General features: G+C 41.0%; 1 protein-coding gene across 2 annotated transcripts in view; it reads left to right on the forward strand.

Annotated features, from left to right (window-relative positions):
• The window catches only part of DACH2 (dachshund family transcription factor 2), a 230,583-nt gene extending 204,492 nt beyond the window's left edge, over window positions 1-26,091 (forward strand). The window contains exons 8-12 of one of the 2 annotated variants that reach the window (XM_085060705.1): window positions 12,289-12,434; window positions 12,972-13,119; window positions 14,493-14,612; window positions 17,653-17,718; window positions 25,206-26,091. In XM_085060705.1, the coding sequence (XP_084916831.1) occupies window positions 12,289-12,434; window positions 12,972-13,119; window positions 14,493-14,612; window positions 17,653-17,718; window positions 25,206-25,243 (518 nt within the window). In that variant the 3' untranslated portion in view covers window positions 25,244-26,091. Of the gene's footprint in view, window positions 1-12,288; window positions 12,435-12,971; window positions 13,120-14,492; window positions 14,637-17,652; window positions 17,719-25,205 lie in introns of both variants that reach the window. The other variant, XM_085060704.1, reaches the window with a different exon arrangement.
• Window positions 26,092-27,615: the final 1,524 nt, after the last annotated feature.

Here is a 27,615-nt window from a genome sequence, read left to right on the forward strand (position 1 = left end):
CAAGGGAATTGGGGTTTATGGGATCAGGTCAGCTTTAAGACATCTGCAGCAGCAGGTGAAGAGCAGCCCTGGGCTGCCCTGGTGGGCAGGAGGTGGGAGGGACACGTGGGGACACCTTGGCTGCACCCTGAACCAGGTCTGTCGTGCTCACAGCCCAAGCAGCACCTTCTGTTCCATTGGTTTTTTTATTTCCCTGATTCACTTCTACAGAAGTGGATTTGTCTGCCATGCACTATAAAAATGCTCTTCCAGCCTTGCAGTGAGAATAGACCCTCCCAGTGGCCAAATTCACTTTAAACCATTCCTCCACTAACATCGCCTCAATCTGAGGGCTTTAGAATGTAGGTCAGATCAGATTATTTATGGGAATCTTCAGGCAAATAGTACAGAAGAAAATGTAACTATTTCTCTGTGTAGTGGAGTCGATGGGAACTGTGCTGAGTCCTCAGCACATCCAGTGGGAATTGCCTGGTGTAGGACAGCCCTGAGTAACCCTCAGCCCAGCACATGCATCAGTTATTCCTATGTGAGGTCACCAATTTATAACCAAACAGCTGCTTTTTCTCCTTTGATAAGCAGGGGCAGGCAGAGAATTTAAAGATTAAACAGTACATCTTCTCAACCAGAAAAAAAAAAATTATATATATTTACTAAACAGTGAGTGAAATTTTCCCCTTGGCTGGTCTAGTGCAATTTTGCAAGCTCCAACAATGCTGAATGGATGTTATTGAGAAGTGAATTTGGCTCATTCTTTTTATGCTTTTAATAAATACCCAAGGGAAAGGCAGTTGTTCAAGGAAAATGAAATACAAATAAACATAAAATTTATTCTCAGTAAGCATTCTGGGGAACTTGGGGCTTGAGTTTTATGCCATGGTTTTTTTCCTGTTACTTGCAAGCAAAACTAAAATATTCATATAAGCTGTCAGTTCTCTAAAGCGAATTCATCCTTTCTAAAATATAAAACAAAATATAGATTCAGTGTCTAGAACAGAAACAATGTGAAACATAAAAAATGCTATTTCTGCTCCAAAGTACATCATTGTAATGGACCATATTATTCTGGACTGTGGATATAAATGTTGGGGATTTTGCACAGGATACTGTAACAATTCTTGAGACACAGTCATGCACAAGACATCATTTGTAATTACAGCAGCTTGCCATTTTCAGGTGCTCTCTGCTTATTTCTCATTTGATTGATAATTCATGTACTTCAAGCTAATGAAGATTTTTCATGCTGCCACCTAATAGACATTACCAGTTTTTTGTACCTGAATTTCAGGACAACAGTGGTAGTTTTGTTGGAAGGAAAAAGGAAAAAAACTTAGGTGCTTTATAATGGCTTTTTCACATAGATTTCTGGGATGCCACGGAGTTCAGTTAGTGGAGAACATTCATTGGAATAAAGGAGAATTTAGATTTTCAATGTCATTTCAGAGGAATCATTGCCCAAACTTTCAGATACTCCTTCAGAAAATCTGTGGTTCCCCAGGTGCAGAGTCCTGTGGAGAGTCAGAGGCACTTTTTTTGATTTATGAGTATTTTGATTACTTATCTTTTATTATTACTATTATTACTATTTCTGACATTCTGCATTCAAAAAAATTTTAGTTGCACTAATAGTTGTTGGTTCAAACAAATCATGTAAAGAGACTTTTTACGGCTCCAGACTGCACATCCAGCTTGGATACCTTTGTCAGATGCAATGCAGATTGATTTGAAGTCAGTATTTACTACTAGAGAGTGCAAATCCAGACTCTCTGCATCGTAAAAGCCAGAACAGATTTTGCTGTTGAGAAAGGCTGAGCTGAAAAGGTTCCCCAGCACCTGGATTGACTGGAAAAACCTGTATTTTATTTTCCTGGAAGCTGTGTGGGAAAACACCCTTCCAGGTAAGGTTTGTGTCCATTAATATCTTGATCCACTGCTTGTTTTTCATGAGCCACAGACTTGGAAGTTTGCACAAACCCCCCAGAAATAGCTCCATCCCCAGCCTCGTCCCCTTGGGTTGCTGTCACCTCTGTGAGAACTCCAGGGCTGGAGTGGGAGCGTGTGCAGCATCACTACCTTTCAGAATTGTACAAAACTAGCTGATTAAATCTGATTTTAAATACTGCTTTCAGCCCAGAACCCTGCCTTTTTAATAATCAATTAAAACATTGCTTCATTGTGTTTATTCAGTGTGTATAAAGCACTGCTTGACATGGATTAGACCTTACATAGCAGTACACAGCTGTAGCCCATCCAGCATTTTCCAAATGAGTTTGCACAAGGAATAAAAGATTGCCATCTGAGCAACACTGGAGGGAGACAAGAGCAGACAAAAGGCAGTTAAATGCTACAAAAAGAGAAAAGACCCTGTTGAGATAGAAATTTCTGAGCAAATGCCTCCATTTCACAGGGAGATACTGTAGCAGGCAATGTACATTGATTTTAGCACGTGAAGTACATTGCTTTGGGGATTCATTAAGCTTCATTTTGTGCACTATCATGAATGGGGATGTCAGCCACTCTCTCAAGTAATGCAGGGTTTCAAAGCGAGGAGGTAGAATAAGCCAAAGTGAAAATATAATGTGCCCTGCAAAGAGACTAAGGCAGTTGGGAAAGGAAAATGCTTCGCTTGCTAAAAGCCAAGTACGTCACAGGAGCAGTAATCAAACTTAAACATTTGTAAAGGGTTTTATGCTTATAGAGTTTCTAATATGGCTTAGAGCAGTAAGTTCATGCTCCTGGCTGGCCTGATGGGAGTCCCACTGGAAGCACAGATGCGCTGATGGAGTGCAGAGCCTCATTCCTGTCCTTTGGAAGGAAATACGCAGACAATTGTTTGATACTTTTTAGTTGCTTGGGGTTTTTTAACTAAATATATGCAAGGTGTTTTTGGTTTTGGTCAGGGCTGGGCTTTCACCTTCTGTATTTGCAGTGGGAGGGTGCTTCAGAAATTGCTGTTTTCCTCCTTTCTTGGGAGCTAGCGGCAGGTCTCAGAGGCTCCTCACTGCCTCCCCAGCCGTTGGCTGCCAAATCCAGAAGCCACAGAGAGTGTCAGGTGCTAAAGCTGGAATTTTTTTGTTTTAAATGCAATTAGCCCAGCCATCAGGGCTCTACTGCCACACTCTGCTATGTGCACCCCATAACAGAGCATGGCTTTATGAATTTTGCAGTTCCAGGTTGGTGGCACAGGTGCTTGGGCAAAGAGGAAAACTGCAGACCACGTACTGGGAGTTGTAATCCTGCACCATACTGGTAACCAGGTAGAGGGAAGCACACCCTGGAATTGCTGAAATAGTTCACACTTTTTTTACAAGTGGTATTTTGTCTCAGGTGTGTCCTGGGGGTCGCTGTGAAGAAGGTGGGCACTGCAGAGGTGCCATGGCTGTAAGGCTAGGGGTTTGGAGCACCTGGCAGGACAGCATCTCTGGAGGACAGAATCCCTGGCAGCACAGCATCCACCTCCCTGGCAGCTTGGGCTCATCTCAGGGAGGAACACAGCAGATTGATGTGCTTTCCTTTCCTCTCCCAGTCTGATCCTTTAAAAGTGCTCAGGACAAGTGACAGCAGCAGACTTCCCAGTTATTAGGCTGCAGAGGGGTGGATGTAGAGTACTTGGGGCTTAGCTTCCATCTCTACCCCGATGGCAGCTGCCACTTGGGTCAGGAAAGGTTTTCCAGGTGATAGATTGGCTTTGTGCTAGGAAAACTTGTCTTTCCCTAGAGCATCATGTAATTATTTGGTGGTCAGGAGTTGTGCTATGTTGCCATGGACAGGCAGCTCCACACGGATTGCTGCTGGAATATCTGTGAGCCTGGTCACTCTGTCACTGCAGTGTCACAGCCCACACCAGGGCTGCATTTCTGCCAGAGGGGCTCTTCTTGCCTCTCAGGTCACAAGAAGAGGACAGGGATGAGCCAGACTGGCTGTTCTTAGCCCAGGAGAGAGGGTTGGTTGTGTCAGGGTTCAGCTCTGTGACCTGTGGTCCTGCAGGAGATGCTGGCTCTGTCTGACTGGTGGCACTGGGAAGTGAAGATGAGCTCACAGGACCAGGGATGTGCTCTGGGCTGTGTGGGATGGATCAGGAGCTGGGCAAGGTTAAAGGTTTCTGGGGAAAAGTCTACAGCAGAATTAAAACAGGTGAACTAAAAAGGGATGGATTTCTCATGCTTAATCAGGGTTTATAAAATCAATGTGGAACTGAACTGAATTCAAACACTGGGATATGTAAGCAGAGACCTTCTTCATTGACATCTGAGGAATTCATAATTCATTCAGAAGCAAACCTTTCAGGTGATCATCTCTCTGGGTATATTTTCCTGTTAATCATATTTCTCCTAACGATCAGTTTGGAAAGTTGTCTTATTTCTGCTGTGCAAAAAATCCTTCCAGTGAACATTCCCCAATTGCACTCATAATTATTTCTGATTAAAAGTGCCCTGGCCTGACAGCACCAGGGAAATTAATAGGAGAAGCTTTCTACAAGTTTTAGAAGACGAGCAAAGACATACTCACTCCCTCTTAAAATTATTTAAGCAGGTGCTGTGGGAAGCCATTGCTTTTATAATGCTCTTCAGATGTTTACAGCAAAACATTTTTTCCCAGTGATTGAATTTTTCGAAGTACTAAAATACCACGGAGAAATATGTTCCCCACCAGTTTTATGGCTCCCTGGATGCATTCTATACAAACCTTGTATCTGCCTGGACACAAACACTCTATTGCAAAAAGATATCTTGCCATTTTAACAAGCTGCACTGCTTTGAAAGGATACACTGCATCACCAGTGGGAATGTCAGTACCTTAAGAGTAATACTGCTTTAAGGGTACTATTTTATTAAAGCAGACCTCAGTAATTTGTTCCTGACTGTTATACACCCTTATTTTATTAAAGGTATTTTACATCTGTGGAGGAGATTACTACCACTCCTATTTTCTCCACTGCTTGGCTTTAATGGATGGTGTGGAATATAATATTTATTAAGCCTAAGCAGGGGAGGACATAATAGCAGAATTGTCCTTTATAACCTATTTTACACAGCTGTAAAATAAACCTTAATAAAGCAAGAATAATTATCCAGGAATATCCAGGAAATGGAGTATTCCTCCTGTTTCAAATATTTGAAAGGCTTAACTGCTGGTTATATGTCTACTTTAAGAAATTGAACTCAACAGTAATAATATTGATATTAGTTTGATACTATTTTAAAATATATTAAGAGGTTAAGTATCTTCTGTGTCATAATTGCTATGTTAGCATAAATCAATATATAACTATAATCTCTCTGTGGTGTTGATTGTATATGATCCTACAGGGTTATCCTGCTTCCTGCATAGCTTTGTTTTCCTGTTTCTTGGTATGATTTCTCTTCTTGGTGACAGTCACTGGAATCAGTCCCAAAGGGAAAGATTTTGTATTAAGGACCTAATGCAGCTTTGAAAACTGATTCCTGATCAGATATTCCAGAAGAACTGCTAAAGCAATTCCTCTTTTCCCCCTGCCTTCTTGATTTCTTCCTCCTGTTGTCCTATTTATATTTTTTTTTTTATTGTGGAAATGATTTGGACTACAGTTATTACATTAATTATCCAAACTGACATTTTTGCAGTGTGTGAAAGGACAGGGTGGTATGTAAAATAGATGCACTAAGAACACCTACAGTATGACAACAAGTAGCAGGGTAATTGCTGAAAATGAAGTCTTTTCTGCTATCCCTTCTCTTCAACATCTGTTGTTCCATATGGAGTCATAAATATTTGCAACAAAATAGTTGAAGAAATAATCTCAACATTAATGGGGAAAAGCTGAATCCGCGAAGAAAATTGAAGAATCTTTTTTTTTTTTTCTTGGCAAGTTCCTCCTACCCATCCTCATCTGACACTTTAAAATCTCAGTAGAAGAATAGTCAGACTACAGTGATGCTTAAAAATCACCACGAAAGAAAGCCTTTGGGAATGTTAATAGGAGTTAGCTGAGAAAAATTTTGTAACCTCCTGATCATGACCATGAGGAGGATTTTGTTTATTTTGTTTCATTTTCCCCCCTTTCTTCCACACCGCAGTAATTTTGCTACTAACCTTTTATTGAATAGTTCACATTTTCCCTTCTCTCCGTTGTCAGTAGAAATAATCCTCCTCCTCGTAGTGAGGAGTGACAAGGTACTATTACTGCCTGAACAGAACTAGTTACTTAAAATTGCCGTATGGAAAATGCAGATCAGTGGGATTTAAGCTTCTCTCTAGATTAAGAAGCAATTTAAGGCACAGAACAACTTTCAATATTTTGGAATCCAGATTACCAGAACCTGCCTATGGAACAGCTCAAGGGACAAAGCAGGGATAATAATAACACAGACAAACTACAAATTGTAAATAATTCTGACTATAAAAAATAGCATTTTGAAGGCTCTTTATGTATTTATTAGAAACCCTAGTGGGAGTACTTGACATGAGTTGTGTTTGGTTTTCTTAATCTGTGCATACTGAACTTTAGACTGAACTTACATGCAGTGCAACTCTTTAGTTCTGATGTTGAGCCAGTGAATTGCTGCACTTTTTAATTTCATTTTTTATTATTAGTGCAAACCAAGTATCTCATCTAGCTCAGGTCCTTGTTTTTAAGGCTTGAATTAATAAAATATTTTCAGGTGTTTTTACTGCCAGTGCCATGTGAGCATCAGAGTACATTGTAAATATGTTGAAGTTATAAATAGATATAATTTTCTGTGTTATTAATGAGAGTACACTGATGAAAATGTCAGAGCTGTATAATTATGCACCTCTTGATAAAGAGTGCGCAGATAAAGGCAATTTGTAAACTGTAATTTCAGCCTTTTCTAGCGAAATCTTCATTTCTCTGCTTTTTGCCGCCTCCTCGTATTCAAACGCCAAGTGGCAGCTCTGTGACATCCTTTGGGAGGACACACCTCGTCATTGCTGGGAGCAGCTCTGTGGGGTGGCCGATGGCACCTGGCTGGGGTCAGGAATGGAGGTCAGGAATGGAGTGTCCAGCAGGAGCAGGGCAGTGCCCATCCCTGTGCTGGCACTGCTGGGCACCTGCACTGCTGGGACAGCTCTGGGACAAGGACACGGAGGGACTGGAGTGAGTCCAGGGAGGAGAATGGAGCTGGGGAAGGGAATGGAGCACCAGGAGGGGCTGAGGGAGCTGGAAAGGAGCTCAGCCTGGAGCAAAGGAGGCTCAGGGGCACCTTGTGGCTCTGCACAGCTCCTGACAGGAGGGGACAGTCAGGGGTCAGGCTGTGCTCCAGGGAACAGAGACAGGAGGAGAGGGAATGGCTTGAGCTGTGCCAGGGAGGGTCAGGTTGGATATTGGGAAAAATTCCTTCCCTGGAAGGGCTGTCCAGCCCTGCCACAGCTGCCCAGGGCAGTGACAGAGTCCCCAGTCCTGATGGGTTTCAAAAGCCATATGGATGTGGCCCTTGGGGACATGGTCAGTGGTGGCCCTGGCAGTGCTGGGGGAGCAGCTGAACTCCATCATGATCTTACAGCTCTTTCCCAACCTCAACAATTCCATGATTCTATGGTCTGTATTTTCATGCTGTATTGAAAATAGTGAGAAAGTTTTATTAAAAACTTGTTCAGGACAAAATCGAGTGCTTTTAGAGCACACAGGTGAGAACCTGCATAGACACAGATAGGTGGATCATGGCTGATGCTACTGTTCTCTGGTTGTTTCTAAAAGCTTTTAAGGCAACATGGAAATGCATAGGAAATGTATATTTAATGTTAGGTACTGTTCTCAAAGTGAAGTTTTTTCATGGCAAAGCTCAGTAGTGAGCAATGCTTGTATCAGTCACTGGAAAATGAAATGAAGTCTGATTTAAAGGTACTGCACTGGATTAATCAGCTACTCCTCAATTGCATTCATTGACCCTGTTCATTCAGGGGACTGTAATTAAGAAAAACAGCACTGACTTTAAATTTGGCACCTGAATCACAAGGTTAAGGCAGTAAATTTCTAAGTCTGATTGGTGCCTGGTTTACAGGAGGCATCTCTTTTCTCACTGATGATCAGGAGTCTCAGCTCCTGACAGGGCAGCAATGAGTGAGGGGCAAAAGAAGACAGGCAGAGGGCTATGGAGGATTTTGGATGTTCTTAAGACATGGAAGACAGATAACCCTGTCCTTGCAGAATTAGACATACAGAATACCTGAAATAAACAATTCAGATTACTTATTTTGCTGTAAAAGAAAAAAAACCCAACAAACCTGATTTCTAGTTAAGTGATACTTATTAGGTTACCAAGATTTAAAAATAAAATAAGAAATTTCACTTTTTCAGAAAACTGATTTTGCAGTAAAAAATCAGAATTTTGGCCCTTATTCTATTAAAATACCCATGTTTGGATACCACCCTTCCCTGCTGTGAAGTAGATGTAGGGCTGGGAGTCAGGGGATCTCTTGCCACCATGAAGATACATCAGTTTGTATGATTCTGTCAGATCTCTGGGCAAATAATGCTATTTCAAATATGTATTTTACTTCCAGAGATGAGTCACACAGACAACCCAGCTGATGTTGCAGATCCTCTGCTTTATTTTATTAAAAGTCAAAGAGGTCCATTAGAGTATCCAGGCTGTTCAGTAACTATGGGCCATTAAATGTAATCCCCCTCACTCAGGTATGAAACCTAAAGAATTACAATTGTAATAAACCACTTTAGTCCTTGGGTTTCTGAATTTTATGCCACAGGCAGGGAAAAGGAGTAACCCAGCTACCATCTATGTCCAAAACCATCTTCTTAACCCTGCCTGAAGGGTTTCTGAGATCCAATGTCCTGCTGCGTAACTAACAGATTAATAACTATAAATTCTGTATAAATTGTTTCTCTCTCCTCCGTATGCCATGCATTTATTTAATGCATGATTTATATTCTATGAGCTGTTCGAGGTGAATAATGCTCATACAGCTCCAGGTAGGTAAAGTTTTTAAGTGCATGGGAAGAAATAACCTGGTGGTCTAACTGGTGTAAATTGTACCTTTAATATCTCTGCCTTGTTTTGAGAGGGATGTGGCGTGTCAAGTGGATCAGGGATGTGACTGATGGCTTTAAAAACATGCCTTCTGAAAGAAAATAAACCAGCTGGCAAATAAAAGTGCCTGTTGGTTTGGGCTGTGCAGGGAGCAATTCAGGTTCCCCTGTTCCCAGCGCTGTGTTCAGTCTGGAGGTTGATGCTTCATTTGCCAATCCCTGCTCCTGCAATTTGGGCAGAAGACAGATGATGAAATACTTAAGCATATTGAATTAAGAACAAGAAACTTCCTAGCAGATTTCTGTGTGCTTTCCCAGGATGATACTCCATTCACTGTTAGTGTTTACTGTGTATTTCTTTGCTCTGCAATATAATTCTTGCTTTCATCTATTCATCTGGATGTCAGCTAGAAATTAAAATAAAAAGACTGCACTCTAAATGGATTCCTGAATGCTTTTATAAAGCATGGCAGGTTTAACAAACAGGCTCAATAAAAGTAGTTCCCACTTTGCTTCAATAATCAGAAAGGTTGTTTGTGTCCTTGGTCAGACTGTAGCTGTCTTGGCTTTATTTCTTGCTTATTCTGTTGTATTGTATATGTGAGTGCAGCTTTTAGCATTTATATTTTTAGTGGCGTCTAAAATCAAAACCCTTAAATCAACATTATTTTTTTTCCATTAAAGAGATGCATTTGATACAGTCCACAAGAAGTGCTTCGAGCACATGCCATTTTTAATTGCTTTACCAATTATGATTCCTCAAGTCTAGCTAATAAATTTTTGCCTAACCGTGCACTTATTCAGAGTGTGGGCAAGATGTAGACACCGTTCAGATGTGAAGACCTATTACAAGATTGAAATAGATTTCTAATGCATTTATCATTCATCTTTGCAGAGTGTGATTTCAATCAGAAAAAAAAATGATGAATGGTTTGACAGTTTCCACCCATATACGCTAAAACATAATATGCTGCTTCTAGTTTCAGCTATTACAGACTTTAACATGCAATGTGACCTTGGTCTGCAAAGCATGTTTGGTTAGCACAAAAACTTAATCATAAGAAGTCATAAGTAGAATCCTTCTTCTTTACTGCCCTTTTTCTGGGACTTGGAAATTTATTGCTTCTGGGACAGGTAGGATATGAACAATGGGCCAAATAGAGTCCAGGGTTATCTCATCTGTGTGAAAACTGCTGCTGAAAATCGATGTGACCTCTGCTACACTGTCATCCCAATTCCCACCCTCTGTGTCCTATTTGTCTTTTGGTAGAAGCTTAGATCTGTGTGCTGTCTCTATGTGTCTCTCTTGGGCCAGATTATCAAAATGAATCATTGCCTGCATACCTCTTATATTTCTATTTATTTTCCTGGTGTTGACTAGGTCTGATGAAATATGATTCTTTTTGCATTTGATCCTCACTGCAGCAAGCAGCACCTAATTTAGCTGTGTCTATCTCTTTAAAGAAGAGTAATACTATTTTGAAACTTCAATCTGCTGTACAGTAGCATTACAAACCATAGACCATGCAACCTGTCTTCACAGTCAATAGTAATTTTCCTTTCGGCCAATTTAATGTTATTACTTTCATCTCCAAACAGCAGAGATTTCTAGAGGTGTTAGAGCAGCTCCAGTTTTGTTATGCATACTTCATGTATTGCTTTCTTTTCCAAATGCCACTTCTGTTTAGTCTTTTGTGACTCCATGGCTTAGCTGTTATTTCTGTGCAGCATCATGTGCGACAACTAATCGGGTTATTTTAAAAACTCTGTCACTGATATATTTAAATATGAGGAGTGGTGTGTCTGAATCAGCACAAACTTCATGGTCTGAGTTTGTTCTCCGAGTTGGGATTTTTTTAAATGGATCACTTAAATTCCATCCAAGATGTTGGCTCTGAGGACATGTAGAGGTTACTGGCTTTTGTTATTAGTCCTGAAGAATCATTAGGAAGATGTTCCATTTCATGAACTCACAGAGCAAGGACAAAATACTCCCAAACCGGAGATTTCAAAGAATTCTTAAAAACTACTAATGCTTCTGGTTTGCTGTCAGGTGGATGTTTTAGACACACGGCAAGAAGTGCAGCTCGATGGAGGCTCCTGGAGTGTGTTACACCAGAACATAGTGCTGCTGTGGAGACACCCTGGGTTAATTAGTTGTCAGATTCTTTTTAAGTTGTTTATTCCTTAAAAACAGGAGTGGGAGAAGGAGACCTCTTAAATATGGTGTGGTCTGATTGTAAATCCAGGCTTTAATATGACCAAGACAGATGAAACTCTGGGGCTGGCTGGGCAGCTGCCCTGAGCAGGTACTGCCATCAGGAGCTCATGGCCAAGGCTGCTGCTGGGGAGATAATCATGATTTCTGCAAGTGCAGGATTGTGATGCATATAGATATATATATAGACTGGATTTCCATGAAATATTGCACATAAGTATTTTTTAGCATTTCAGAGTAAAAGAAATGTACCGGGTTTGGCTTTAGAGACAGCTAGATTTTAATTGTGTAGTTTTCAGCAATTAAAATGAATATGTGAGAAGGAGTACTCAAGGGATCTGAGAGGAGGAGATACATCTACTGTCCTAAAAAATGCTTTAATTATTCTATTAAAAAATGAGAGTTCATTGGTGGTAAAAGTGATTCTTCACCAAACTGAAGGGATTTTTGAAAAAAACCAATTACTATCATTGTTTCTTTGTGGATACACATTTCTGCTGTCTGTGCACAGCTTGATCTATAAGCACACAAATTATTTGAAAGAAGGAATGAAGGGGAAGCTGCCAGGCCCCAGTTTGCTCCCTGTAGGAGATGCTCCAGGTCCGTGCAGTGCTGGCAGAGCAGGAGGGGATGGATGACTCAGTGGAGATTATTTACTGCTGAGCCCGGCAAGGGGAAAGGTAAAGGAGTAAAGAGATGTGATACATTCCTTGATTAGAATTTTGCCAAGGTTATAGCAACAAAAAACGCACATCACAGAATGGCAAACATGACAGAATGAAGACAGGTCATTCAGGTTTAATGAACTGCGTAATACTGTTATAATTCTGTAGTATAATTCTGTAGAATTCGAGATATAATAGTCTGTACTCTATTACAGCTTTGTTATAGTCCCAGTGTATTGATTATTGTTCTGTACTATTTTGCAAACTTGCCTTGGCAGCAGTCCCAGCTGCCCAAAGACTGAAACGATGTTGATTTTACTAACACCTTGTATTTTGACTTCCAGATAAACAAAATGCTAGTTTCTAGAAATTGCAGTCACCTGTATTTCTTTCTGATGTCACTTTTAAACCTGTCTTTACAGAAGAGGTCCAAATTGCCATTCCAATAATGAAACCAACCTTAGACAAAGTCCAACTGGCTGGACAGGCCTTGCCTCCTGGATTTCCGGCGCCATTTCTTTTTGCTGATGGTCTTTCATCAGTAGAAACACTACTAACCAACATTCAGGTAAATTCTCTACAGGGCCAGGTTATGTCATCATGTTAGATGATGTGTGTTTCTTTTTTACTCTTAAAAATGTTCCAGAAACTATTTTGTATCTGCAGTTTTTAATCTCTTTTATTTAATGCCATGCTTAGGTTTCCTCTTTCTCTGGAATTACCAATCATGGAAGAGTTTCATACATTGTATATTTGACTTAATAATTGGCAATAATGGTCATATTGAAATTCATCATTCTAATTATTCCTGCAGTGCTTCTCTCTGCAGTTACTGAGGTCAGCAGAGGCATGGCACTGTGTGTGTAACAAACCACAGCAGCAGGATGAATTAGCCAAAGCTCTGCTGAATGATTCCATGCCACAAAGTTCTTCACAAATAACTACAACATTAGCTATTTCCAATGCCCAGTTGTGCTGCAGGGCTAAAGGCTCCTGCTTCTAATCTTCCTGTTTTCCTAGAGGGTGTAAAAGAAACAAATGGACGAATTTTGTCACTGCTGAAAGAAAATGATGTTTTCAGATCTTGCATTTGTGTGTGTTTTAGGGTCTGCTGAAAGTGGCTGTGGACAATGCAAGAGTCCAGGAAAAGCAGATACAGCAGGAAAAGAAAGAGTTAAAGATGGAGCTTTGTAGAGAGCGAGAACTTCGAGAGAGCTTGGAAAGGCAACTCACAGCTGAGCTGCAAAGCAGAGGTGAGTGAATGAAAAATGGAGTTTAGATACCTATTAAATGTGTTACCCTTTGGCATTTCCAGCTGGAGCTGCTGAGGACTCAGAGTTAAGTGACATTCAGGCTCCAGTGTAATGCAGCAGTGCAGCAGCACTGGTAATGAAAGATTTAAATTTCATAAAACCAGAACGAAGCACACATTTCTGTAAGCAGGCAGAGCAGTGGCTGAAGGATTATTACCTGTAGGGCAGCTGACTCCAGAGAGTTTTGGCAGGTTCTGAGGAGGGAAGCTGGTGCAGTTCCGTTGCTTTCAGGTGTATTAACACCACTCTGCCCAGGTATTCCCAGCCTGATTTCTTTGTTTGACAGCTTTAATTTCTTTTTCTTTGTGCTATTATTCTCCAAGCATTGAGGATCAGTCTCATTGTGAGAAAGATATGGCTGTAATTCAGGTATTTAGGTGATTTTTGTCATTACTTCCCTAGCCCACATTTCTGCAGCTTCAGTGCTACTCAGTTTGTCTTGTAGAGAACTTCAGCAACAAAAAATAGAGCAATGAAAAATTGTCTGCCCAAGTGCAAGATTTGAAGCAAATAACCCCAGATATTTTCTTACATCAGGAGATTGAGGTACAGTAGCACACCCCAGATGGGGCCTTCTGAGACAAAACCATGACTGGTTAGAAGCTTTTGATAATAATAGGCAATTAAATTGGTAAATCTGAATTTCTCGCTGTGCTGTTGCAAAGGAGGCAGTATTCTTTTTAAAATTCAGATCTGCATCTGAAGGAAGGGAGCAGCACTTCATGTGCCAAAAGCTACTTCTAGATTAGATCCATGAAATCAGAAAGATAAAACTAGATAAGACCAAAAGTATAGGTGGTGCCAAGTCCTATCTTCCTGTGCTTTTTGAATAGAAATTTTAAGTGTGCAGAACTGTCTGCAGTGTCAGGTCTCACTTGGAGCCACCAAAGGGCACTTCTCAGTTGAGTTGGGAAGGGTCAGTAAATACTATTTAGTTGTTAAATTGCAGTGGGTGTCCAGGAATGCTGCATCACCCAAGTGTGATAGGACTGGGTATTTCTGTGAAACAGAACTTAGCTGGCTGTAGGACAGCACACTGTGCCCCTCATGAGTCCCAGTTAAGGCACCAAAATCCTCAAGTCATTCACAGACTTAGGTGGCTCCTGACTTGAAAGAGAATTTCACCAATAATCAGTGTCCTCAGAATTGTAATTGTTTGTCTTCCAGGTCATCACCACATGCACATCTTTATTTGTTTCATATATCTCAAGCTAGAACTTTTGAATATTGAACATAAACTAACTTTTTTAGTTCTAGTCTCCATCTATTAATTGTGCCTTGACAGCCATTCTTACACTGTATTCACATTTCAGCCACAATCCAGAAACGCTTGAAGAAAGAAAAGAAGGCAAAGAGAAAATTGCAGGAAGCTTTGGAATTTGAGTCCAAGAGGAGAGAACAAGTGGAACAGGCGCTTAAACAGGCCACATCAGGTGACGGTCTCAGGATGTTAAATGGTAATGTCTTAGTTGGCCTTTCACAGTTAGCTTCAAATGATGTTTGATTGAGTGAGGAAAAAGAATATGATGATGCACAGAGCAAATTCAGAATAAACCCCCACAATTCTTTCCTGAAATAAATAAAAATCTATTTCAGGCCATGTGCTCTGGGTCGTGAATGAAAAAAAAAATAAGTCTGCAACTAGAGAAACAGACAGAGCAGTTTACACAGAGATGACAAGAAATGCTGAATATATTACAGAGAAATCTGTTACAGTGCCAGCTAAGACAATGTGAAATTTGGTTCCTATAAGGTTCTCTGAACTCTTCTCTCCCAGCAGATTCATTTTTAGAACTGCTGAGCTTCATTTTAAAAGCCGTTTGGCTGAAGTTTGCTCAGCCTCAGGACCTATTAAGTTTGTTAAATATGTATCAGCTTTCAGAGCTGACTGGGTTTTGAACACTTCCCAAATATTCTTGTGAAACAAAAGCAAATCAGTTCATCTCCTAAACAGTGATTAAGTTCTGGCTACCGGGAGGATTTGCCTCTCGTGCTTAAGCTGGTTCTGGCCAAAGTTTAGAGCTTTGGTTTGAATCTTTAAGACTGAACCTAGCTGAGTTTTAATTAATTTTGGGTTCTGCAGCTAAGGTTTAGTCTGTGCATCCCTAGCCTGGAGCCTCTGCAGAGGCTCAGGAATCAGAGTGACGTTCAGCCTCTGCTGCACTCAGGTGTCCTGTGGTGTGTTAATTTGTGCTGCCTGCTTTGGGCACTGCTAGAGACTGTAGAGTGCAAAAACTGCCTGACTGCTGAGCAAAAATAATGAATTTGGCTTGTCTGGAGTCCTCAGCTGTGAGAGCTGCCCAGACTGTTCTCTGGAGCCTGGGCAGGCAGTGTGTGTGACCTGCACAGCAGTGCTCTGCAGGGACCACAGGCTCTGATTGATCTGAGGCACCCAAGGGATAGAAACTCCGTAAGTAGGAGAGCAGCATCTTTGATAGGCATCACCTCAGCTGCTGGTTTGTAGCCCTGCAGATCCTGGAGCCTGGGACTGGCTACTGTTCCTGGAGCACTGACAGTGCCCGGGAGGCATTCAGGTGTGGATTTACAGCCACTGTCACACCGTGCTGGGGGACAGTGACCAGGGCACAGTGGGTGGCCAGAGCCAGCAAAAACCTGCTCCACCACCTCCACTGGATCAGACAAATGGCCAGACTGGATCCCATGGACAGAAGCAGCACCTTGAGATGAATGTCAGAGAAACCCTAAAATCCTGATGTGCTGTAAGGTCACTCCCCAGGGTGCTGCCACTGCAGGGAAGCACCTGCTGCTCTCACACCAGCCAGGAGCACCCAGCAGTTCTGCAAAGCACAAATCCAGGGATGCCAAGGTGCCAGCAGGGTGATTAACACACCTTTACATCTGCTAGTGTGGGCCTGGCTGCAGGAGTTTGATTTGCAGGCACACTCAGGTAGTCATATATATGTTAGTGCCTGCAAGAAGCTGATATTTACATGCTAATCTGATTGCACATGCAAATCAAGTAGCTCATTAGCATCTTAATCCACAATTTAATTGCAGGTACAATTTTATGACAACAAAATGTGAAGGGCTATTCTGAGTATTTTTAATTTAACTCTGACGGTCTGTCTCATTTAACAGATGCTGTTATTAGTTACAGATGACTTTGTCATTTTTTGTATATACAATGTGGATTCTGAAGGGTTTGAAAAGAAAGAATCTTTTCAGATTGATAGATCAGTGCCCTGCACTTGCCTTCAAAACAGGAATCTGAGTAAGGGAAATCTTGCAGAATAGCAGTCACTTGTAATTTTATAAGAAAAAAAATTGTGTATGTGAAAATACTCCTTTTTTGATCATATACATTTATAGAGCTATATATGCATACATGGCATAAATTTCATTTACACACATATTGCTGAGATGCTGCTCTCCTGTAAGGACTGCACTTTGCAGGGTTGCCCTGCTGTCACACAGCTCAGTTACTGCAGGGTCACCGGCAAAGCATCACCTCTGTGACAGATCCTGGCACTCCAGCTGAAGGGATCTGTGAAAGCAACAGTGCAGTTATTCCCTATTTGAGAAAGTCCAGAACAAGCTTTTGCACAGAAAAACTCCCAAATTGTACACGCAGCTCCCTTTCAGGTGTGGGTTTTTCCTTCCTGTAATTTCTGAGTGCTGTATTATCAGGGAAGCAGATGTTTCTGCAGGATTCGAGGTGCCGTGGATTCAAATCACATCCCCTTCATGCTAATCCTTGTTGGCACAAGGTGGATCATGGCATCTGTTCCCATCACACCCTGGGGTGTTGGAGCTCCCACCCCCACCCCAAGGACTGTGCAGACAAGAGGTATCACCAACAGGAAATTAAATAGGTCCAAAGTGAGTGTCATGAGACTCCTCCTCAACTTGGAAAAAAAAGAGCACAGTCCTCTTTGGAAAGCACTTCTCCGAGATCTGGAAATATTTCACATAATATGACAGCTGTAATTTTGGTTTGGGTGGTAACACATGCTCACACATCCCGAGCTGAGGTTTGCAATGCAATTTGCACAGTTCTTATCTGTAACATGCACTCACACAAACTGATACACACACCCCAAAACTGTTGCCTGGCACTGGCTATATTCTTCAACTCTATAATTTGGAGGTATTTGGCTATATGCAAGAGTCAATGTAGTTTAATATTATCACAGTTTAATTCTGACTTTTATTTTTCAAGTGTCAGATGCCCTCATTCTCCAAGAGGATTTTGCAGGCATATTATTACCACGTGTTGGTTATTATCTGATTACCAGACAAATGTGAAGCACGTTAAAAATAATTCACTGTGAGACCAGTGATGTTTGCACATTTTGGGAACAATTTACTACTGAAAATTCTATGAGGACCAAATGTTTTATGCAAGACCATGTTAGCTTGGAGAGCACCCTAGTTTGCTATAAATATTTTTGTAAAGATGCCTGAGAGAGGGGCAAAGGGGAATGCATTAATCTTCAGTCTCCTATCTTTCAGATGCTGGAATCCCAGATATGGAAATAGAACACAACGGAACCCAGCATGACAGTGCAGCAATGCAAGGTGCAGTATGGACCACATGCAGAATGATTTTAATACCTGTTTGCCTGCTTTAAGATAAATGTAAATTACAGATTTCAGTTTGTTTTCTTGTTTGATATGGAAAAACCTTTGTAAGAGCAGTACTTTACAAAATGGGAAATTAACTTTTGTTCAAGTGGAGGTGATATTTGTATTAAAACTGATACATATCTACCAAGATGTATGCCCGTAGTTCAAAAGGGAATTTACATATGATCTATCTTCTTGAAATATTTTACCTCTGGTCCTTACCTACCTATCAAGATCTCAGGTATTTTCAAAAAATACATGAACTGTAAGAGATAAAGAAACGCCATGTTCATGTTATGGGCAGCTGGCTGGTGCTGCTTTCCCTCCCTGTTCAGTGCCTGGGTGTGAGTGCAGCACCTCCAGGTATTGTCTGAGTGCTCCCCAAAAGGTACTAAATGCATTCTGGCTGCAGCTCTGGGACTTTAGGAGTTGAGAAATCCTCCTTTGGGGAAGCTGAGACAGAGTGCCAAGGGATATTCCCATTCCCCATGGAAACCTCTTTGAGCTACACAGCAAATCCACTGTCACCTGTGATAAAATTGGGTCTGAGCAATCTGAACATTGAAATTCTCTGACTTCGGTGAAAGTCCAGCTTGTAGAGCTTTTCTCCCTTGAATCCTGTGCCATATTCATTCCAGACCCTTCAGTTTTGTGCTGGAGACAGCTGCCTCTTCCATAGAACTGCTGCTTCTCAGAGCAATTCCACCCTTTCTGCTGCATCCTGTAATGGTAATGTGCCCAACTCCCCTGTGCTGAGGTAACCAAAGGCACTTTGTGCAGCCAGGAGAAGGAAGAGCTGCGATGCACTCAGAGTCACAAACCTCACTTGAGCATTTCTCTTCAACTGGGGAAGGCTTGACTTGCATACCTCTGGTATGCATCTGTCGTCCATCTGTCATCCTCACAGGAAAGCTTTCAAATATTTTTACTGCTGTCTCTTCTTGTGATTTTAGGTTCATATGCTCTGTATTACAGAGAAGGAGAATCACAGCTTTATTGTAATGCAGATATATACATCTGACATATGTGTGTATATAGCTGTGCACATATGATTAGAGCTGCGCTCTAAATATTGCAATTGGAAAATTGCTGCTGCCAGAAATAGTCAAAATATTGGATGAGCACTTGGGACACACGTGTTTAAATTCAACAGGCAAAATGTTCCTAACATTTGTGATCTGCTCATGGTACCTGCTGAGAGGAGTGCTCAGTGCTCTTCCAAACAGCTCTGAGAGTCAAAGGTGCATCTGGGCAGACTCTAGGAAAGAAAAGAAAGGCAATTTCAGCTTTCAGTTGAAAAAAAAAGCATTACACTTGGCTCAAATGTGTCTTTACATCAAAACTGATGACACATACTGTGAGGAAGGTGATGCATAGCCACTTCCAACAACCATTTACTTACTGGAAGGAATCAAGAGAACTTTCCTACATCACCTGTACTTTATTAATACACAGGAAGACCTTGTGATTTTACCATTTTTATTTCAGGTTGGCGTTTTTGTTTATTTTTTTTCTTTTAATCTGATCCCAACTACATCATTCCTTTAGTTGTGAGAGGCTTTGGCTCATGAAGTTTTTGTTCAGGTTAAAAGCATTGCCAGAGGGAGAGCTGGACATTCCCTGTGTTCAGTACTCCCGGGCTTGGTGAGAGCAGGAATGACCTGAGCAGCAGGAGCTGAGCCCTGTCCCTGTCCCTGTCCCTGTCCCTGTCCCTGTCCTTGTCCCTGTCCCTGTCCCTCCAGGGCAAAGCATTCCCTTCCCTTCTCTGCTCCTGGCCTCCCTGGCATGGTAATCCTGCTCTTAAGGAAACTGAGCCACTTGGTCACTCTCAGCTGATAAAAAGCTTTCTGGAGAGCTCTCTGTAGAGCTTGTTTAGATTTCAAAGTGTTTCTATCCTGTAGCACCATCTCTTTCATTTTTATTTATGCTGATACTGTAATAACTTTTTCTTCCCTTTCCCTTTGATGACCATTCGTGTCCCTGACAGCTCCTATTGCTCTGCAGCTCTAACAATTTTTGCACACTCCCTCACTGCCCCTGTCATTTGCTGCCTTTGTTTTTTGAGCCCTGGGAGGAGGAAGGGGCAAAACACATGTCCCTAACACAAAGCTGTTTCCAGGCTTCCAAAATCTCTTTCTATTGCACAGAAAAAAAAGCTTTAGCATCAATGCAGACCTTTCTTTTTCTGTTGTCAATAGCTCTGCTGGACAGAAATCTATCATTCACACAGTGCTTTTCCTTTGAAATTCAATTAGTTCCACTGCCAGTATCTCCTTAAGACGGTTTAAAGGAAAATTACAGAACTACTGCACAGCTACCTTTCACAGTGATTAAGTCATATCATATTTTATGCTCATTTCTTAAAATGATTTTATTAACACAAGCTGTTCATGTACTGCGTTTCTGATCTGCATTATAAATCTTTTCTATTTAGTTGACTCATTTTCTCTCTGCTTTGTATATTAATTGAACAGAAATTTCATACAGATGAGACTTAAAACTTTTTTGAACTTTGCAGTCTAAAGCCTCCATCCTCAGATGGAGTTCAGAGGTGGGCCTGGGAGGATTTTAGCTGGCAGAGGAGATGAGTGGTGGTTGGAGTGGAGCAGAGCAGGTGATGAGCACACAGACACTCTCCTGCTCCTCCTTCCATCACTCACTCCTGGGCCAGCACCACAGTGCATCAACCATTTTATCAACCAATCTCCCTTCCACATAAAATAAACATACTGGGTGTCATTAAGTGCACCTTCAGATCAATGATTTTTGCAAATGACATTCAAGTACCATTCGAGTAGTGCATTTTTGCTGATAAAAGCAAATTAAATTAGCACAACTACAAGTGTGCTGATAAAAACTGAAACCGAACAGCAGCACCATTAGCTAACAAAGTAATATTTTCTCTTTACTGCTTTCTGCCATTTAGTTATTATCCTATTGGAAATCTAATTATAATCCTTTTACTCCCTAGTCAAACTTCACAGTTTTTGCAAGCTTAGCACTGACAAGTGATTTCATTACATTTGATTGCCCGCGCCCAGATTGACTTAACTTCACTCCGAGACCTAAAAGCCCTCTCAGTTTCTCAGATTCCCTGTTTGCACATTACAGCAACAGCTCCTTTAATTAATTAGCATGAACAGCAGTAACATGAACTGCTGAACAGAAAATAACATCATTTTATGATCGCAGGGAGACTTCTCCTTTTGCATGTTTATACCTTAGTTAACTTTTGTATTACAATATTTCATTGTTAGGGGATATTGGAACAATCAGCAAAGCAATGTTAGCTTAAAATCTTAAAAAGTAGATGTTACAGTAATACTTGATAATAACAATTTACAAAAAGATAAAATACTCTGAATTTCAAGAAGGAAGCAGCAGCACTGGCAGGCAGGCAGGCTTTCCTGAGGTGAAAATGTGCTTCACTGTGTCTGCAACAGGAGGGTGACCCAGGGCTGCCGCTGCAGCTTTTGTTTGTGATAGAAACTGGTAGAGATTTGGCACAAAGACTCTCAGGTTACTCTGAAGAACTTTTTATTTTTACCTGTTTGTCAAAAATGAAGGCCTGTTGAAGTTTGGAATGTATTTTGGGTTTTATCATTCAGAAAACTGGGCTTTAGTTTTTTAATATTCTGATCTAAACCAGTGAGTTTTCCAATCCAACCTCCTTTATCTGAGCATTTATCTGAGTACCAGAGAAGCATTTATTGACCCTGTTCTGCCTAGGTCTAGAGGGAGCCATGCCCTCTCTTTCACTGCTCAGTTTGAAGGATATTTGCAGATAAAGAGAAGTTTTGCTGGACAACTAATAACCAGGCAAAGAAGTAATTTTTACTTGTCATTCAGCTGAATGATCAGCCCAGATCCGTGTTTTTTTCATGGTGGCTAAAGGATCCTTTGCTGTTTTGGTAATTGCTCTGGTCCTTAACCTGAGCAGGAGGCTGGATTCACTGTCCTTCCAGGCAGGCAGCACTCCTGTCTCCCAAGGGCTTTAGGGAAACTGGCATTTTCTGAGGGATGTGATCCACAGTAGAAGCAAACTGTTGTCTGATTTTTTCTTCTTCTTTGTACAAAGCAAGACTTTGGTTCAAACTAATTAGCCCCAGCCTTGCAAGTTAATTTATCCTTCTAGCGTTGCATTTCCCATGCGTTGCTTGCTCCAGAGCTGGGCTTGGCTCTGATCTGAGTGAGGTGCTGTTTCCCAGCCTGGGAAGAGTGGGTGGAGAGCTCAGCTCCTGAGCAGTTGGATCCTTGTGGGATATCCTGGATGTGATCCCTGGAGCAGGAGCTGTGCAAAGTCTCCAGAAGGCACAGCCTGGCCCTGGCTGCCCTCACCCCCTGCCCCTGCTCTGCCCCTACAGCCAGGGCTCAGCTCCCCTGACCCTATTCCAGCTGCTCTCCCAGCTCCTCCTCCAGCTCAGCTGCCACAGCAGCATTTCTACTTTATTATTCCATCCCTGCTACCATATTCTCTGCAGCCTGCACTGCTGGGTTGTATCTTATAAATTACATGGGTAGTTTACAGTTACTGATACAACATATTTATCTCTTTTCTCACTATGTAGCAGATCCTAAATTTCCTTCCTCCAGTGCATTTCTCCACAATTCACACTGTCCCACAATCCCACCAACCTATGGGATTGATCACCTGGCAATCCCAAGGTGTAGCTGCAGCCAGGGTGTTTCTCCTCTCTCTGGGTTGGGTTGGCAACCAGCATTGCCAGGGCACAGTTGGAAGGTTCATGTGGATATTTTGGTTTAATGTAGTTTAGGGAAATACAGCAGAAGTCCCAATTTAAACCAGAGGTCTTAGAAACAAAGCCTCACAAAGGATTCAGAAAATTCAGGGATGTGGAATAGGCTGGAAGAAAAATAAAAAATTAAACATGAGTAAATATGCAGCTGATGATTATTGCCTTTGGATTTGTCCTTTATGCACCCATTAAAAACTTGAAAGAAAAACAAATTACGATACTGTGGCCAAAAAGAGTGAAAGAGCTGCATCTACCCTGAGCTAACAACTCAGGGAAGAGAACACCATCCTGAGGGATAATTCCAGTTATTAGCACAGACTCTGGCTCACCAAGAAACTCAGAGATCTTTACTTGTCTTACACATTGTGAAGGGGAAAAAACCTCCTTTTTAAATGTCTTGCTTATTAAGCCAGTCATGCATTGCTCTGTAGGCTGTAAAGCAGTGTAACATGCACAGGGGGCTCATAAGCATATTTAGTGTTAGGGAATATCATTTATACAGTTTTTATATTGTCAGTATTACCCCTAGAGAATGAGATTAGGCTTTAAACTACTGTAAATCTACGCTTTTGCTCACCTTTGTATAATTTCGTTTTTTAATAGAATGAAGCCCACATAAATGAATATTTGATTAAGGGATAAACCTGATAAAAGAATACATTTATTGCACACAGATTTATTCAAATCTTTGCTATATAATACAGTAAAGTGCTATAAAATGGTCTGTAGCTTGCAGTCAGCTGCACTGAGGAGATGGTGAATATTCTCCAGAAAAGATTAATTTGACAACATCACATTGTCTTTCCTGGGTAAGTGGGGGCACAGCTGCTCCCAGCACGTTAATTCCTCTGAGGTGGTTGCTGTGTGACGTGGTTAATGCCATGAAATTCAGTTTATTGCACAGCTACAAAAAGGTATTTTAATTTCTGGAGAATAATTGAGGGTGTTATAAAAAAGGAAATATTTAACTATGCACTTTCTGTTCACTGATCAATGATGTCTCCTGGGTGGCTGCACTGGGTTTGAGTTGTGGCATTTACTTTCTTTCTTACAGGTATTCCAGGTACCTTCACTGAACTTTCCTTGAGAAATAAAGGGAATTGGAAGGAAATATGGAAGCCTGTTCCAAAGTTTAGTCAGGCCATCAGCCCACAGTGCCCCCAATATCCTCATCTTACCTTAATTAAAAAAAATAATGCTTAAAATGTAATAAGAGTATAAAGAGCAGCCTTGACTAGGAAGAAGCTGGGTGCAGCTTCCTAATGATCATAAGAAAAAAGGAAAAAATCCCAAACCACAAACAAACCCCACAGTGTTCAATACTCCCATTTCTGCTCACACCCCCAGGCTTTAGCAATTCCCCACTAGGTTTAGGACAAGAATTTTCATCAGCCAATGGCCTGAAACTAATTTGAGTCCCTTCTTTGGAGGCTCCCAAACGTTCCTGTGGAGTTGTTATGTCCCTGGCTCTTGTGATCTTTATTTGTGCTTACATCCAAAATTCATATTAAATCATCTGGGTTTGGAGAGTCTGAGCCTCCTTAAAACCACGAAACATTCAATTACTAATTAGCTGTTTCCTGTTCCTAATGAAGTGAACATGTCAGATTTGGATTAAAATTCAGCTACTGCTCTCCTCTGTTTATGGTTCCAGATGTTTTTGTTTTATCTAGGAGGTTACTTTGACAGCTACTGCTAAATGATAAATCACTCATATTATAGCTGAAATGCATTTTGAAATTGAAATGTGGCAAACTTGGAGATTGCTCCAAGGATCAGTGTCAGTTTGCAGGTCAATACTTGTTCGTTCCTTAGGAGTGCTCAGTATTGGCATATGTAAAACAGGAATGGGAGAGATGTCAACATTATACAAAATGCTGCTCCATATTATCATTTTGCTATCATCTTCCAGATCAGTACTTGCGGATTTAGCTGGGTGGATTCATGATTCATTGTATAATGAACAGGAATATGGATTCTTGTTAGCTTCAGTTTCTGTGGGCATTTCAATATTTATTTTTTCTCTGGGCTTAAAGTTGCTTAATGTGAAAAATCACAGTTGATAGGTACTATAACTAGGAATATTTTTATGAAGTGCTTTTCTGCTTCGTCCTCTAAATAAAGAAATAGAATTTTAAGCAGAATGTGGTGGTTTCTGAATGAAAGAACAGTTTTCCAAGAACAGATCTTGATTTACATTTTTTGAAAGCCGTGCAGTTTTGGTTTAACAGCCTGTTCCCTGGCAGGTTTTGTGCAGTGAGGAGGGTGTGGTGCAAAGCTGGTGCCTTTTCCCTGGGTCTGTCCCAGGGAGGCAGCAATCCAACACAGGCTGCCTTTGGGAGAAAAGGAGGCTTTGATTAAAAGAAAATGCCTTCAAGGAAGAAAATCCAAACCAGAGGGTTTGCAGCCTGTCCTGAGCCATTGCTGGAGAACACCAGGGCAAGTGGTGCTGGGGCTTTGTCATTCCTTGAGAGCTTGGCTGGGTTTTGTCACCCAGTGCCTCCTTCTCCTGCACAAAATGTGCCAACATGATGCACAGGTTAGTTTATATCACTTGTGGGTCGTTTGGCTCGAGTTAAAAAAGGTCCACAACCAAGTGAGGAAAGCACCTAATGGTGAATTAATAATAAAATGTTTAATTGTGTGATTGACCATTTTTCTTCGTTTTTTTGTTTCCTCCAGAAAACAGAACATACATCAAACCGACCATTATGTACTGAAGGAACCACCCATTGCTGAAAAATGTATAATGACCACTATTTGAAGACCATAGAGTTCCTGAGAAATGTCCCTTCCAACCTTTGATGCCTTCAGTACTGTGTGAGGAACAGGATTTGTAGCATGAAACTTGAAGGACAATTTCAAGCAATTTACTGTTGCTGCGTTGAAAACTGCCGTATTAAGAAATACTGAGACTTTTTACAAGCTTACCATACCAAACCAAGCCTGTCACAACAGATCATTTTTAGGTCCCCGGAGCTAGAAAGGAGTTTTAGTATTTTTAAGCACATACGTGAATTATTTCCCCTCCCCACCCCGCCCCAAAAAAGAACTTTTCTTTTCCTTAGGAGGTGGCTATTACTGAATAGCAATGGCACAATGATTTTAAGCCACAATGGTCCTCACTGGCTGTACATCATACAAGTCCAGTTTATCACTGAAACTGTTCAACATGGAGCTGTTTCGATTGTGTTTATAAATTAAGCTTTGTTTACTGAAGCAGATACTCGATATATATTACGTTTTAAAAAGAAATGTGTGTACATTTTTTAAAAGAACGATGTAAAAATTGTCCTTTCATTAGATGACCAATTCAAAAGTGTGAGCTAAACCCTAATAGCTGACGTAATATGAGGATTATAATTGATGCTTTTTTTTTAATGCTCAGTTCAGCTTGGCTTTTGGTCTTTTAAGATGGAAAAATGAATATGCAGTAGAGTGTTAGATAATGGAAACTTTTAAGTATGGTTTCTCTGTTGTACCATATTAAGTTAAAGTACACATTCTTTGTTAAAAATGTTCTTGCTAAAAATACAGTATTAAAAAGTTTTTTGTTTGACTTTGGAAATCTTTTAAGGTTTTTTTTTTTTTTTGGACTGTGAATTCCCATAGTAACTGTACTAATGCAAACCAGTATTTTGCACTATTAAAAATACTTGAAGAAATGAGTTAATAAAGAGGGTGGGTTGGTATTAAACATTTTCCTAATGATTGTATCTTCCAGATTCTGAACTTTGCAACTGAAACTTTCCCTTCTCAAAACATGGGACTGAAAGCTGGGTTGAGTCAGGTGGAATTAAGTGATCACCTGTTCCCTCTTCCCTTTCATTCCTGGGTCAAAGGCACGGTGCTTATTTACTTACAAACTCCTGTTTATGTACACATGTTTACACACACGTGCCCTGAATATAAATCACTGTCACTTCAAAACAAAAAAGACCTTTAAACAGATCTACTGGGAATATATTTCCTATGATGATGTTTACTTCTGTCTGCATCTCTATGCAGAGTGTTCACAATTTCTTTTATTTTTAGCACTGCATTTTTTTCTCATTAGCAGACTTTTGCTAACAGACTCTGCTCTGTAACACAGCAGAATAGGATCACCTGATTTTCTTTGTTTCTAAAAGAAATCTTTTAGCTTTACCAGTGTCAGTTCAAGAACACGTGTTGCCCTCTGTTCTACAGGTGATCAAGTGACTTACCAGAATATTCTTCCAGTGTAGAAATTTGGTTTGTTGCATATTATTTTTATTACAGGTGTTCTAATAGCTGCATTAATCATGCTGCCGTTGAACAAACCATCAAAAGTTGAATGATACAAAGAAACAGGAGCATTAGGAATTGGGAGTCCTCTTGATTCTTAATAAATGCTCAGGTGTGAATAAAATATGGCAGCACCAGAATTTAAATTATACCTTTAAGTATTATATTAATTTTAGTTTCAATTCCAGTGGGAGGGCTGGACTTAATTTCTGAATCTTGTTTGTAAAAAAGAGTTGAAACAGCCCTTGGGGTGCTGCAGCATTTCTGGCTGACCCAGTGCTGGCAGTGCTCCTGTGAAGGGCAGATTTTGAAGAGAGATCTTTGCTCAGTTATCTACTATTGTGCAGTTTAGAAAGACTTAAAGTAATTAAATAGCTCAGTCTTTAAAATACCAACATTTTTGCACTTTCCTTTAATCTCCATAAAGGCTGTTTGAGCCTCCATGGGTGATGTACACACTTCTTGAGGCAGCACTGAGCCTGGGCTGATTGTTGATCTGCCCATCCCAGGTTGGTTTTAAGTGTCAAAATTGTGACAAATGAGGTGTAGGAGACTGATAAACTTGAGACACTGACTGTTTTCAGTCCTTACTAGGTGGCTGCTGGGAAGTATTGACAGAGCAAGAGGCTGAGGGCTTTGGGGTGGTTTGGGATGAGTACCTTGTGTGGCAGAAAGGTGTTAAAGGCACCCCGGGGTGCAGGAGGGCAGGAGCCACCTCAGCCTTCAGCAGCACACTCCTCCTCACCAGAGCAGCCCCCTGGCACCCTGAGAGGGGCAGCACCTTTTGGGGTTGTTTGTTTTGGGGTGTTTTCTTCCAGGGTGTGGG

This window comes from Lichenostomus cassidix, chromosome 4A (genome assembly GCF_008360975.1).
Source record: "Lichenostomus cassidix isolate B80296 chromosome 4A, HeHo_3.0, whole genome shotgun sequence".
NCBI lineage: Eukaryota > Metazoa > Chordata > Aves > Passeriformes > Meliphagidae > Lichenostomus > Lichenostomus cassidix.